Genomic DNA, 14,896 nt, shown 5'->3' with positions numbered 1-14,896 from the left:
TCAAAAATAAGTTTGTTTTGTGTTATTGGTTTTTGTAGGAATTTTTCCCTTGCTAATTTTCTATCTTCGATAGCGTTCGAGCACTCGGCATCAAACCAGGGGTTCTTAGTTGTAGTAAAATGTCCCAAAACTGAGGTAGTTGCTCGTGTGATATTTTCTTTCAGAGCGTTCCAGGCTTGATTAGTATCATCATTGTTAATTTTACTTTCCACTTCAGGTTTGTGTGTTTCTAATTCTCTAATGTACTGGTTGAGAATGTTTGGGTTTTTCAGTTTCATTGTATTAAACCTAGGAACACCATTTAATTTAGACCATTTATGTCTTGAGAGTGAGATCTTGAACTTGGCTTTTACAAGAAAGTGATCCGAATCGCAGTCTGCTCCCCTTTGACTTCTGATATCATGTATGCATTTATGATGTTGTTTTTCGATTAATACATGATCAATTTGATTTTTTGTGATGCCATCTCTTGAGGCCCATGTTTGTTTATGTATATCTTTATGTGCAAAATATGTACTTTTGATCAACATGTTTTTGGAAGTGGCAAAGCTAATAAGTTTTGTTCCGTTTTCATTACTCTGCTGATGTAGACTATGAGGTCCAATTGTAGGTTTATAATGATTTTCATGTCCTAACTTGGCATTGAAATCTCCTAGAATTATTTTAATTGAATTTTTCGAGAATGTATCATATACCTGTTCCAATTTGTTGTAAAATTCTTCTTTAATATTGTCCTCTTTATCCTCTGTTGGAGCATGGCAATTTATAACATTTAAAGTCTTATATTTGCATTGAATCGTAATGTGAGATATCCTTTCATTCACTGCCTCAAATTTCCTAATAAAAGGTAACAATTTGTTGTTTATTATAAATCCTGTCCCTAGTGCATGTATTTGTGTATCATTTCCCCCATACATTATTGTATACTTATTTTTGTTTATACTTCCATTACCCGTCCATCTGATTTCTTGTACTGCAACTAAATCCATTTTATACCTTTCAAGTTCCTGTATGACATTTATCAGTGATCCTGATCTATAGAGACTTAATACATTCCATGTTCCCATATTCATAACCTTTAAATTTTGCAAGTTCGTCATCAAGTTTGGTGGCCCAGCATTCTTGTCATTCTGATGTGTAGGGATGGACAAGGGATATTGTGTTGATTCAGTGGGCAGTGGAATACCACTGTGGGAGGGGTGGGAAAGATAGTGGATAGGACATTCCTCATTTCAGGGCATGACGAGAGGTAGTCGAACCCGTGGTGAAGAATGTGTTTCAGTTGCTCCAGTTCTTGGTAGTACTGAGTCATGAGGGGAATGCTCCTCTGTGGCTGGATGGTGGGACTTTGGGAGGTGGTGGGAGAGTAGAGAGATAAGGCACAGGAGATCTGTTTTTGTACAAGGCACGGAGGGTAATTATCATTTGTGAAGGCCTCAGTGAGACCCTCAGAGGGATTGCTTGTCACTACAGATGCAACGGCCATGGGTGACTAAGCTGTATGCAAGGAAGTTCTTGGTATGGAATGGGTGGCAGCTGTCAAAGTGGAGGTATCGCTGGTGGTTGGTTAGTTTGATATGGATGGAGTTACTGATGTAGCCATCTTTTAGGTGGAGGTCAACATCTAGGTAGGTGGCTTATTGTTTTGAGTAAGACCAGGTGAAGCGAATGAGAGAGAAGGTGTTGAGGTTCTGGAGGAATGTGGATAGAGCGTCCTCACCCTCTATGCAGATCATCAGTGAATCTGAACCAGTGAGTGTTTTTGGATTATGGTTGTTTAGGAAGGATTCCTCTAGATGGCCCCTAAATATTTTGGCATAGGATGGCACCATGCAGGTGCCCATAGCCATACCCCGGATTTGTTTGTAGGTAATGCCTTCAAAGGGGAAATAATTGTGGGTGAGGATATAGTTGCCCATGGTGACTAGGAAGGAGGTTGTAAGTTTGGAATCCATTGGGTATTGGAAAAGTTGGTGTTCAATAGTGAAAAGGCCATGGGCATTAGGGTTTTTAGCGTAAAGTAGTGTAAAGGGAGGTGGCATCAATAGTAATGAGCAGGGTGCCATGTGGTAAAGGAACAGGAACTGTGGAAAGATGGTGTGGGATGTGCCTAAGGATTGGGGCGGAGACTGGAGATCCTGTTTGACTTCTGGAATGGGGTCACTGTGGCAGGGTTTGTAAGTGGATGAATCTGACAGCTGGCGGAGTCCTTCTGGCAGGTAATCCTTATGTTTCAGAACAACTGTGGTGAAGCCTTTGTCAGCAGGTAGGATTACAAGATCAGGATCAGCTTTTAGATGGTGGATTGCTGTTCTTTCTGCAGGTCTAAGGTTAGTTCGCATGTTGAGGGATTTGGGGAATCATGGTGAGGCAAGGTTCGAGGTTAAGAAATTCTAGAAAGCTAACGAGGGTGATTTGGGAACAGCATAGATATATCACAGTTGGATGGAGGAGCGAACTGAGTGAGGCAGAGTTCAGCATTGGTCTTTGATTGAGTCTGATTGGTAGCGTAGGCGGTGAAAAAGTGTTTCCATTGTAGGGACTGGGAGAAGGTCTTTAACAAGTTCTGCATGATTGAATTTGGGAGTGGAACAAGAGTTAAGGCCTTTGGAAAGGACTGATACTTCTGTGGCGTATTGCTTTTGCAGGAAAGATTCATGACTGTTTTTCCAGTCTGTTAAGGTTTTGGATTCTGTATGGTGGTGGGAAGGAATGTTTGAGCATGGGGTAAACGTAGTAGGTCTGTGAGGCAGGGTTTGTCAGCTACAAGAGGAGGTTTGGACATTGTTCTAGAGGTGGTGGATAGTGGTAGCCCAAGGTGGGAGTAGGAAGTGAACAGGGTGGAGAGTTTTTTGAGGTGGTGTTGTGCACGTTGCTTTAATTCCAGGAGAGCAAGGTTTCAATGTGTAATATGGGATCCAGGAATTTAGGATTGCATAGGAGGAGAATTTTGCAGATGGAGAGGAGGTATTGCAAGGAGGTTTGGGCCTGATTGATATGGTTTTACAGACAATGTTGGTCAGGGTTAAGGATTAGCGGAATCTGAACATTTGGATGTCATTGTGGAAGGAAAGGTGGCATTCGGAGATAGGTACTTTCATGGTAAGGTAGTTTGGAGGGATTCCATGAGCCGAGCAAGAATTCAGGAGCAGTATATGGGACTAGGTTCTAGCTAGGGATAAGGAAACTTTTCTGTTCTTTGTGTTCTGTTTTGTGATAATTATTATTTCCCCAATTTTGATTCCCATTTTTGTATGCAAAATTGTGGTAACCATGGTGCTGTTTTCCTGTTCTTGCCGAAGTGCTATCCAACTTGTCAGCATACTTTAAAAACTGTTCAAGTGTGTCATCTGGTCCATAAACTAGATTCCACTGAATTTCAACTGGTAATCTACATCTTAAAGCCTCAATCATTGTGATTTTGTCAAAAAGTTTACTGATGAGTGCTAATTTGCAAATCTCTTTCCTGCAGAATTATTTTGTACCATCTCTCCCCTCCATGTACCTTGGTCCACTCAAAAATTTGCTTTTGATACGTGTCAGCTTTGCTTCTGGCCTAAATTTCTTTTCAAAAGCTTCGGATGACATGTCAGTACAAAAATTTTGGTTTGCCCACAACAGTGCTTTGCCCTCTAAAAACTTTTTAACGAACTTAATTTTCATGCAGTCGATCATGTGTGGCATAAAGTTATCATTACAGTGCTGCATAAAATCTGCAAGATGCGTGCTACATGTTTTGGAAAAGTTTTTCACTGGTGTGTTACACCACATCATACCAGTATTATTAATTAGGTTTCTGTGTCTGCATTGAGATTTTCCACTCATTGTAGGTAGATCAGAAAAATTGCATTTTAAGTTGTTTACATGATTTTTGCTGATGACATGTTTAAGTTCAGTGTCTTTGTCTACTGATTTTACTTTCTGTTCTAGTCTACTTGTAATAGTAACTAGCTTCACATCATACTTTACTCAGCAGTATTAATATTTTTCTGTAGAGTTTCATTGACGATGTTGAATTCCAAATATACTTCATCATAGGCACTTTTATTTTTCTCCCAATCACTAGCAAGTTCATCTGTTAATTGTTCAGTTTTTATAGTAAGGCCCTTATCAACTTACTCCATGTGTGTCTCAAGGGCACCCACCCATACTGCAGCTGTGTCCAGTTTAGTAGATATTGGAGCTAACTTTGGATTCAGTTGTTCATTATTATGGTCCATCTTTTGGTTGTTCCCTTTTAACCTCCTGCCTATATCTATCATTAATTACTTTTAATCAGCTATCTCATTATTACTGTGTTCCAGTTGTTCATGTCTCTCTATTACACCATCTTTCTCAAAAAAGTGATGTTCCACAAATGATAAATTTTTGTCCTTCACTATTGCACTTAATTCTCTGTCATGAAACATTTCACTGTCCTCATTGTTATGCAATTCACTGTCCCCCCCCCCTCCTTCACTCCTCCACCATATTCTGAATTATCTTTAGTCCCTAAAATGGTCGTTTTCACTTCTGTTCACTGCAGAGCAGAAAAGATAAAAAAAGATCACTTTTATACTCAACTTGCTGTTGTCTTCTTTGGAATTGCTGATGATCGGTAATTCTGGTTCATCCTTCTTGATTTTTGTCCTTCAAGTTGAAATAACAGATATTTTTTGTGATAGTATCCAGAAATAGCACCAACAATCACACAGCGTGAAAAGTATTGTTTTATTAGTCACAGGTATCTAATTCTCACTTTATCTCGGACTAGAGACTGACCCCTCCCTATAATTAATGAGTGAAATTAATTATTTAAATTCTGTCTCTGCTGATTTTCAGGACATATACTTCATCCTCCATAACAGCTCACTGAGCGAAGTTTTCATGCTGTTCATATATTCTTGAAATCTTTGTACAGATTTTAAATAACACATTTTCTTTGTGGTTCACAGTTGTAAAAAGTTACTTTGATGCATTTTTATTTAGACATAATGGGCAACACTCACCTAACTTTCACCACATGTGGCCATACACCACTTCTCTCTGCAAACTACTTCCCAGCAACCAACTCATTTTATCCAGTGATAGTCCATAGATTGTTAAATACAAAGATAATAACACATTGGTCAAAGATTATTAAATTCCTCCATGCCTACATACCTTTCTGTCATTTACATTCATATTTCAAAATTTATGACAATTAAAAAAGGGTATCACAAAATGCGCGATTAAACTTCGTGCATTGGAAATTATGGTAGATAAGTAGAACATGATTTATATGACCAGTTTCGTTACAAGCTCAAAAGGAACAATAATGTACATAGTTACAATATCAAAAGGAAAAATTATATTCGTTACTCCTCATTAAGGTAGTCTTTAGCACAAAAAGTTATGAACAATGCTGCAAATAATATTTTTAATCACTTACTCAGTGATATAAAATGTTTGACAAACAGAAGAGTACAATGTGAAAACAAACTGAAAAAGTTTTTCCTTGACAGTTCCTATTCCATAGAAGAATTTTTATTATGGTAGTGTCTAAAAGGTGCTGGGTGGAAATTACTAACTCATATCTCTGTATTTAATAATAATAATAATAATAATAATAATAATAATAAAAGAAACAAAAAACCATATAAATATTCAGCATGTAGCCACATTTACAAATTAATTTGCAATATGTATGTAAAATGATTCATTCCACATCATTATGATTTATCCCAAAAAAGATCTGTGGAAGATGAAAACTAACTAACCAACTAATTATAACATTAAAAATGTCTCTTCAGTGATAAGTGATACCAGTAAGCACCCCCTGCATCTGCAAAGAGACCACAAGAATAAAAATTATGGAAATGCTACTCACTATATAGCAGAGATGCTGAGTCAACATAAAGACTATCACAAAATGAAAATTATGGAAATGCTACTCACTGTATAGCAGAGATGCTGAGTCAACATAAAGACTATCACAAAATGAACCGTCTTGGCTTCAGCTACCAGAGACTTTTCATATGTGTGTTAGTTGTATTCGCGTGTGTGCGTGCAGATATGTGTGTGTGTGTGTGTTTTTTGTATATTTTCGACAAAGGCCTTGGTGGGCAAAAGCTCATTTTGTGACAGTCTTTTTGTTGTGCTTATCTGCAACTCAACATCTCTGCTATATGGTAAATAGCATCTATCCTTTTCATAATGTTTTTACATACCATCCTGGATTTCCCATTGTTTAATGATGGGAATTGTCACACATGATTGCGAAGTCACTGTCGTATGAAATTTGTAGTGCTTTTTGGACTGTATCGTGATGTTACTTGCCAGTTATCACAACTATGGTGATATTGTTTTCTCTGAAAAGTGCGAAATACCACTCACCTTACTTGTTGTGGGGAACCAACTCTTCTTTGAAGTCCATGAGCTGTTTAAATACTCTTAACACTTGCTATATGATCTTTACTGCTCTCTTGGTGCAGCATTTTATTGCTTTGTAATGCTGTATAATTTAAGTGAAATCGTACAGCGGAGATGCTGAGTCGCAGGTAGACACAACAAAAAGAGTCTTACAATTGAAGATTTCTGCCATTAACGCCTTCATCAACAATAGACCCCCCCCCCCCCCCCCCACACACACACAAACTCACTCACTCACTCACGCAAATGCAACTCGCACACACAACTGCAGCCTCAGGCAACTGAAACCACAGTGAAACTTGGTACATTCTGTCCTGGATTTTCCATTGTTTTATTAAGTGAAATCAGAATTTTGTCACTCGATACTGCTTTATTACATCACTTATATTTTATGATAAATGAAGTGCAAACAAGCCCAGCAGCACTGGCATAACTGCCAACCAGGTTACCCACAGTATTTGAAAGAAGACTCTTTAAACTCTGAGATATTGTTTGTTTGGGATTGGGGATGGGGGAGGGGATCAAAAACCAATGGTGGAAAATTATTTCAGATTGCCTTTTTCTGCTACTGCTGGTGGTTTTGGAATGTGCATTCGTAGTTAAAATAGAAAAGAAAGCTAATGCTAAAAATGTTGTGGAGTGCAGACCATAACATTCACATGCTTAGCACATCCCTTTGCTCTACAAAACAAACTATTCACTTTTATTTAGTACACTTCCAGTGATGGCATTTTAAGTTACAGCTTTTGTTTGTGTCTTTATGTGTTGCTGTGTTAAAATTCTGGTTATTAGTAATATTTAAGCCACTATTTCAGCTTTTCTCAATCCAATGGAGAACCCTTGAGAGATGTCTTAAATCAAAGGTCTGCAAAGACAGCATTTCTACCCATTTCTAAAAACCCCAAATACGTAAGTGTCTGACTGCATAGCTGAACCTTAGTGGAAGAACTGGAAGAGGGCGCACTCAGCCTTGTGAACCCAGTTGAGAAATATAGTGACTCCGAGGTCTGGAAAGCTGACAGAGGGTGGGAGAGCAGTATGCTGCTCCATGTCCCTCCATACCCCAGAGGAATACTTGGCATTCTGGTGGCATGAACTGGATTTTTGAGCTTGATTGTGGAGTTTTTTTGTTTTCATTCCTAGTTAATAAGCATTTATTTATGTTGGGTGTTAGCAGTCTTCTTCTTAATTCTTTGGTTAGTTGCCTGCAAATCAGCTAAAATGATGTCCTACACAGTCTTATAAAATGATATCAGCAGTCTATGCAGCAGTCCATACTGTTTTTCATATCATGTTTTTATTGTGCAGGTTAATTCCCTACGTTTTACTGTCATAACTTGATACAATCAATTTTCTCAGGGAACATTAACAGAATTTTTGGTGTCTTTTTTTGTTTCCTGTTTCAAATCATACTTGTTCGCTTTTGCTAACACCAAAACAGACTTTAGTTTAGGTGATTTTCTAGTATGCCTGTGATTTAAAAATGAAGAAACTCGTGTGCTTCAGATTTTTGTTCATTATTATATTATGAAATGATTTTGGCAGTAACTTGTTTTCCAGAAGCAATATTTTCAAAATACAGAAGTGTGTTAAAAAGATTATGTATGATTTTAGTTCTACAATTTGTTTGTAGATCTGTCTAATAGATAATTTCGATGAGTGTTGCATAATACATATGAGATGTCCCAAAAATGTTTGGTAAAAATTATACAGGCAGCGGAGGACTGTAAACTGAATATTTTGAGATAGTGAACCAACAGCTGAAACGGAGTATTTGAGGTAGCATGATGTCTTGAATGAGCAGTCTACATGAGGCACATTTGTAAACTGCTTATGTTTCATAACAAACAACTGTCTCCTGAAGGGGGGTGGGGGTGGGGAGGAACATTAGTGATGCTACCTTGAAAAACAATAAACAGATGTCTGTGGTGTTTTTACATTTGCAGTTCAAGTCTAATTGTTGAAGACAGAACATTACCAGTAAAAGGAACTTGCAGAGATACATTTAATGTTGGCTGCATCAGGATGTAGTGCTCAGAAAACTAAATGAATGTGCAGAAAAGGATTTTCACAATAGGCACCAGCATAATTGGAAAAAAATTAGCTCTGTGTATAGAAACTCATGAGAAACTGTCATTCAAGCCACAGACACCTGATGAAGGTCCCAAGCAGATGGTGTTTGATCCTGTGGGAGATTATTCATCAATAAATACCCATGAACTTATTTTTTGAATTACAAACATTGAAGAATCTTATGCAAAGAGCAGCAATTATTCCTGTCACTAACATAATCTGCAAGCAATGACATCAAAAGATTGTGAATGCAGCATTCAGTTCCATTGACAGCATTGCAATGCATGCATTGAAACTCATGCTTAGCATGTTGAACAGTTGTTATGAGTTAAGTTATTGTTATAAAGTGTAAACTATTTGTGGCAATACAGTACTAAATATTCATTTCTGAACATTTGTTCCGAGTACTCACATTAAAATCCTTTACCATCTTTATAATTTTGGATACTGAGGACACCCTTTGATGCCCTTTGTTGTTACTCTTTACTCACAAAGTAGTACGTAGCACAATCGTAACACCAGAACTAAAAACAATCTCGAAAAGATTTCAGGGTATAATATTATTTAAGAAATGTAGTTGAGTTTCAAAGAGTTTCGAAAAGTTTCTTCATATGGATCTGAAAAGTAATGTGGAATTTAGTTAGCAGTATTTACTGTACAATGGTTTTAATTATAATTTTATCAATGTTAAGTTTATATTATAAATTCCACATTATTCACTTGCAGCTTAGTAAAAGCTACTTCTTTGACTTCTTTCCTCATCAGGGAGACTACAGCCTATGAGTTCTGTGGAGTAAGTGTCATGGGACATAACATAATGATTCCAAACTCATTGCTTTTGTGCCCTGTTTCAGAGACCCAGGTTAGTGGTGTCGTATTTGAAAACATGCCATTGTTGGGGACAGCTGCGTATTTTATTGTTATATTATTGTGAGGATACCTACACGCCAGAGATTTCTGTTCCACATGTTGAAGATTTGACTGCAACCAATTTGACACCATTGCATCGCTATTTGTCACCGGACATCTGGGCACTCCTCACACAAAGAGTAATCAACTTTGGAGAGCAACCTTGCAAGGACATTTTGGTGAGATACTTCATACTTCCTTTTTACTTTCATAGTGGGACTGGTAATCAGTACTTTGCTAAATTTTTTGATGAAATTATGAAAATGTAAAGAGTCCCCATGATATTGTGCATATTACTTTGGAATGGAATGTTAAGTAACCTGCAGATAGAATTGTGACCAGATGATGTCCTCTCAAAAGAATACATATACAACTAAGTGCATGTATGAAGAGAATCTTAAAAAAAATAAAATTAGTGAAATAAAGAGTTAAAAAGTGCATTGAAAAGACAGTTGTAGGTGTGGAGACGAATATAAGGTGACACAATCCATAAATTTCTTCAGTATGATATTTAGAATGTCACATAGAAACTTATAGGAAATAAGGTAGGAAAAAATCAAAGACAAATCAATAATAAGGAAAATACATAAAATTCATTTATGGTCAGAAATATCAAATTATTGATACACTTATCATTTGCTACTCTGTTGGATTTTACTTGTTTCACTGCAGATTTATATTGATATGATTGTTTGTTGGCAGTGCCACTACCCTCCCAAGCCTTTACATTCAAATAATTAATGATTACTTTTCTGTGCTGACTGTCGTCTGACTGACAGCCAAATGCAAACTTTACGTGTCAAACCAACCAAAACGCAATATTACTTGCAGTTGAAAGGAAACCATTCCTTCACTGTGTAGTTTACCATACAGACAATCTGAATTCAATTTTAGCACCATAGTCATTATGCAAAATGTGTGCTGGGAGAAGTGTTATTTTTCTTGCCTCATTTGGGAATTTGGTCTCCCAGAACTTTGTGAGTGAGCCTCTCTGTGATACCCACCACCCCTAATGGAGTTTTTTGGACATTTCTGTAATATTTCCACAGTGAATACACAAACTTGTGATGAATTATGCAGCTCTTCTTTCATCTACATCTAAATCGACATCCGTACTCTGCAAATCACATTAAGTGCCTGGCAGAGGATTCATCAAATCACCTTCACAATTCTCTATTATTCCAGTCTTGTTGTTGTTGTGATCTTCAGTCCAGAGACTGGTTTGATGCAGCTCTCCGTGCTACTCTATCCTTTGCAAAGCTTCTTCATCTCCCAGTACCTACTGCAACCTACATCCTTCTGAATCTGTTTAGTGTATTCATCTCTTGGTCTCCCTCTACGATTTTTACCCTCCACACTGCCCTCCAGTACTAAATTGGTGATCCCTTCATGACTCAGAACATGTCCTACCTACCGATCCCTTCTTCTATTCAAGTTGTGCCACAAACTTCTCTTCTCCCCAATCCTATTCAATACCTCCTCATTAGTTCTATGATCTACCCATCTAAATTTCAGCATTCTTCTGTAGCACCACATTTTGAAAGCTTCTGTTCTCTTCTTGTCCAAACTAGTTATTGTCCATGTTTCACTTCCATACATGGCTATGCTCCATACAAATACTATCAGAAACTATTTCCTGACACTTAAATCTATACTCAATGTTAACAAATTTCTCTTCTTCAGAAACGCTTTCCTTGCCATTGCCAGTCTACATTTTATATCCTCTCTACTTCGACCATCATCAGTTATTTTGCTCCCCAAATAGCAAAACTCCTTTACTACTTTAAATGTCTCATTTCCTAATCTGGTTCCCTCAGCATCACCCGACTTAATTCGACTACATTCCATTATCCTCGTTTTGCTTTTGTTGATGTTCATCTTATATCCTCCTTTCAAGACACTGTCCATTCTGTTCAACTGCTCTTCCAAGTCCTTTGCTGTCTCTGACAGAATTACAATGTCGTCGGCAAACCTCAAAGATTTTATTTCTTCTCCGTGGATTTTAATACCTACTCCGAATTTTACTTTTGTTTCCTTCACTGCTTGCTCAATATACAGATTGAATAACATCAGGGAGAGGCTACAGCCCTGTCTCACTCCCTTCCCAACCACTGCTTCCCTTGCATGCCCCTCAACTCTAATAACTGCCATCTGGTTTCTGTACAAATTGTAAATGGCCTTTCGCCCCCTGTATTTTACCCCTGCCTCCTTCAGAATTTGAAAGAGAGTATTCCAGTCAACATTGTCAAAAGCTTTCTCTAAGTCTACAAATGCTAGAAAAGTAGGTTTGCCTTTCCTTAATCTTTCTTCTAAGATAAGTTGTAAGGTCAGTATTGCCTCACATGTTCCAATATTTCTACGGAATCCAAACTGATCTTCCCCGAGGCCGGCTTCTACCAGTTTTCCCATTCGTCTGTAAAGAATTCGCGTTAGTATTTTGCATCCATGACTTATTAAACTGATTGTTCGGTAATTTTCACATCTGTCAGCACCTGCTTTCTTTGGGATTGGAATTATTATATTCTTCTTGAAGTCTGAGGGTATTTCACCTGTCTCATACATCTTGCTCGCCAGATGGTAGAGTTTTGTCAGTACTGGCTCTCCCAAAGCCGTCAGTAGTTCTAATGGAATGTTGTCTACTCCCGGGGCCTTGTTTCGACTCAGGTCTTTCAATGCTCTGTCAAACTCTTCACGCAGGATCATATCTCCCATTCCATCTTCATCTACATCCTCTTCCATTTACATAATATTGTTCTCAAGTACATCGCCCTTGTATAGACCCGCTATATACTCCTTCCACCTTTCTGCTTTCCCTTCTTTTCTTAGAACTGGATTTCCATCTGAGCTATTGATATTCATGCAAGTGGTTCTCTTTTCTCCAAAGGTCTCTTTAATTTTCCTGTAGGCAGTATCTATCTTACCCCTAGTGAGATAAGCATCTACATCCTTACATTTGTCCTCTAGCCATGCCTGCTTAGCCATTTTGCACTTCCTGTTGATCTCATTTTTGAGACATTTGTATTCCTTTTTGCCTACTTCATTTACTGCATTTTTATATTTTCTCCTTTCATCAATTAAATTCAGTATTTCTTCTGTTACCCAAGGATTTCTACTAGCCCTCGTCTTTTTACCTACTTGATCCTCTGCTGCATTCACTACTTCATCTCTCAAAGCTACCCATTCTTCTTCTACTGTATTTAGTTCTATCCATTTTATAGAGTCTCATAGTGGTTGCGTGGAAGAATGGGTATTCTGGAGACACACTTTCTCCGTATGATCCATTCTGACTCCTGTCTTGTATAGTGCGCGTAAAAAATGAACACCTATATCTTTTGATGCGAGCTCTGATTTCCCTTATTTTATTATGGTGATCGTTTCTCCCTATGTAGGTCGGCGTCAACAAAATATTTTCACATTCAGAGGAGAAAGTTGGTGATTGAAATTTCGTGAGAAGATTCCACCGCAGCGAAAAATGCCTTTGTTTTACTTATGTCCACACCAAATCATGTATCATTTCAGTGAAACTCTCTACTCTATTTCATGATAATGCAAAACGTACCTGCCCCCCTTTGAACTTTTTCGATGTATTCTGTCAATCCTGTCTGCTAAGGATCCCACACCACACAGCAGTATTCTAAAAGAGGACGGACAAGCATAGTGTAGGCAATCTCTTTAGTACATCTGGTTCATTTTCTAAGTGTCCTGCCAATAAAATGCAGTCTTTGGTTAGCCTTCCCCATAACATTTTCTATATGTTCCTTTCAATTTAGGTTGTTTGTAATTGTTATTCCTAGGTATTTTGTTGAATTTATGGCCTTTAGATTTGACTGATTTATCATGTAACCAAAGCTAACAGAGTCCTTTTAGTACTCATGTGGATGACCTCACACTTTTTGTTATTTATGGTCAATTGCCAGTTTTCACACCATACAGATGTCTTTTCTAAATTGTTTTGAACTATATTTTGATCTCCTGATGACTTTACTGGTCAATAACCGACAGGGTCATCTGCAAACAACCTAAGATGGCTGCTCACATTGCCTCCCAAATCATTTATATAGATAAGTAACAGCAGACAGCCTGTAACACTACGTTGGGGAATGCCAGAAATCACTTCCGTTTTACTTTTAATCTTTCCTACCTTTTCTGGTTATATAACTTGGCATCAACTGAAGTTAGATGGACGATACTCAAGATTTGGCCAAACACAGGTTTTGTAAGTAATATCTTTAGTGTATGGATTACACTTCCGTAAGATTCTTCCAGTAAACCTGAGTCAGGCTTCTGCATTCACTAAAGCTCTTTTTATGTGTTTATTCCATATTAAATTTCTGTACATAGAAACTCCTAGATACTTGCAGCTTGTGCCTGATTCCAGTGACTGACTGCTGATTGCATATACAAATAATACCAGATCTGTTACTTCCTTGTATGTTGAGTCAGCTACTAATCTTTGTACCAAATTCTGATCATCTGCAAGTTTCCCTGTCCATTTCAATACAAGTTTTTAAGAACTTAGTTATTTATTACCATAAAGTTTTACATCTGTTATGTAGAATGTGTAACAGGCCATACATTTTACAGTCATCATATCCGAAGTACATATTGATTCATAGTTCATTTTACAATTATCATGTCATAAAGCTCAAACTGATTGAGATAAAGGAGTGTGATGATTATAAAAGACTTGTGCCATTCCATGAAGCCATGAAAAGTGATAATAATAAAAATAATAATAATAATAATAATAATAATAATAATCTTACTGGACAGCATGCCTATGGACTAAATTATTCTAATGTCTTATCTGTTAAGATACAGGGTCTTTGAAACACTGTAGTGCCTGTCCTGGATATGTTATTGAAACAGTATTTAGTTCTATCCATTTTATAGAGTCTCATAGTGGTTGCCAAAATTTCTTTGTTTGTCAAGTGCAGCAGTTTTTTATGGTCCAGAATGTAACTGTGGAAGGGTGTCTATTCTGGAGACACACTTTCTCCGCATGATGCATTCTGACTCCTGTCTGAGATTCATGCAGGAGAAGGGTCAGTCATCAAGTGGGCTATACCCCAGCTGGTGTCAACATGTCTCATTGCCAGCCGCTCTTAGTTGTTGGGAAGAAGTTGTGCGTTATTGTTGGTGTCCCACTCCATTTGCCATGTATCTCTTTTTTGAGACTTTAGTGATTGCAGGATTTGGAAATTCTCCTCTGTGATTTCTGACAACTTTTCATGGTTACCAACCTTCAGCCAGTGTGTTGTGCCCTGCATTAGGTGGTGATGCCTCTTGGGTATATTCCGAGCACCACTGCTGTGGTGCCTAAAGTCCCTAATAGCAATAATATAGCGCTCTCACCTGTCTACCAACAGTATCAGTTAGGTTATTTGTACATATAACTAGCAACGCACGTTAGGGTCACACAGGTAGCACTGAGTATCTACAGCTTGTCGACACAGCGATAAATTTGTTTACGGGTCACTGTGTAGGGTTATGCCTAGAATTCAGAGAATGTTACGTAACTGAG

General features: G+C 37.7%; 1 protein-coding gene across 1 annotated transcript in view; it reads left to right on the top strand.

Annotated features, from left to right (window-relative positions):
* Window positions 1-14,896, top strand: part of LOC126162321 (uncharacterized) — a 135,723-nt gene that overhangs the window by 37,013 nt on the left and 83,814 nt on the right. Inside the window, exon 5 of the mRNA XM_049918745.1 lies at window positions 9,318-9,551. Within this exon, the coding sequence (XP_049774702.1) occupies window positions 9,318-9,551 (234 nt within the window). The remainder of the gene's footprint in view (window positions 1-9,317; window positions 9,552-14,896) is intronic.

Source organism: Schistocerca cancellata, chromosome 2, assembly GCF_023864275.1.
Source record: "Schistocerca cancellata isolate TAMUIC-IGC-003103 chromosome 2, iqSchCanc2.1, whole genome shotgun sequence".
Taxonomy (NCBI): domain Eukaryota; kingdom Metazoa; phylum Arthropoda; class Insecta; order Orthoptera; family Acrididae; genus Schistocerca; species Schistocerca cancellata.
Note: the sequence above shows the minus strand (reverse complement) of the source record. Positions and strands in the feature narration are given on the sequence as shown.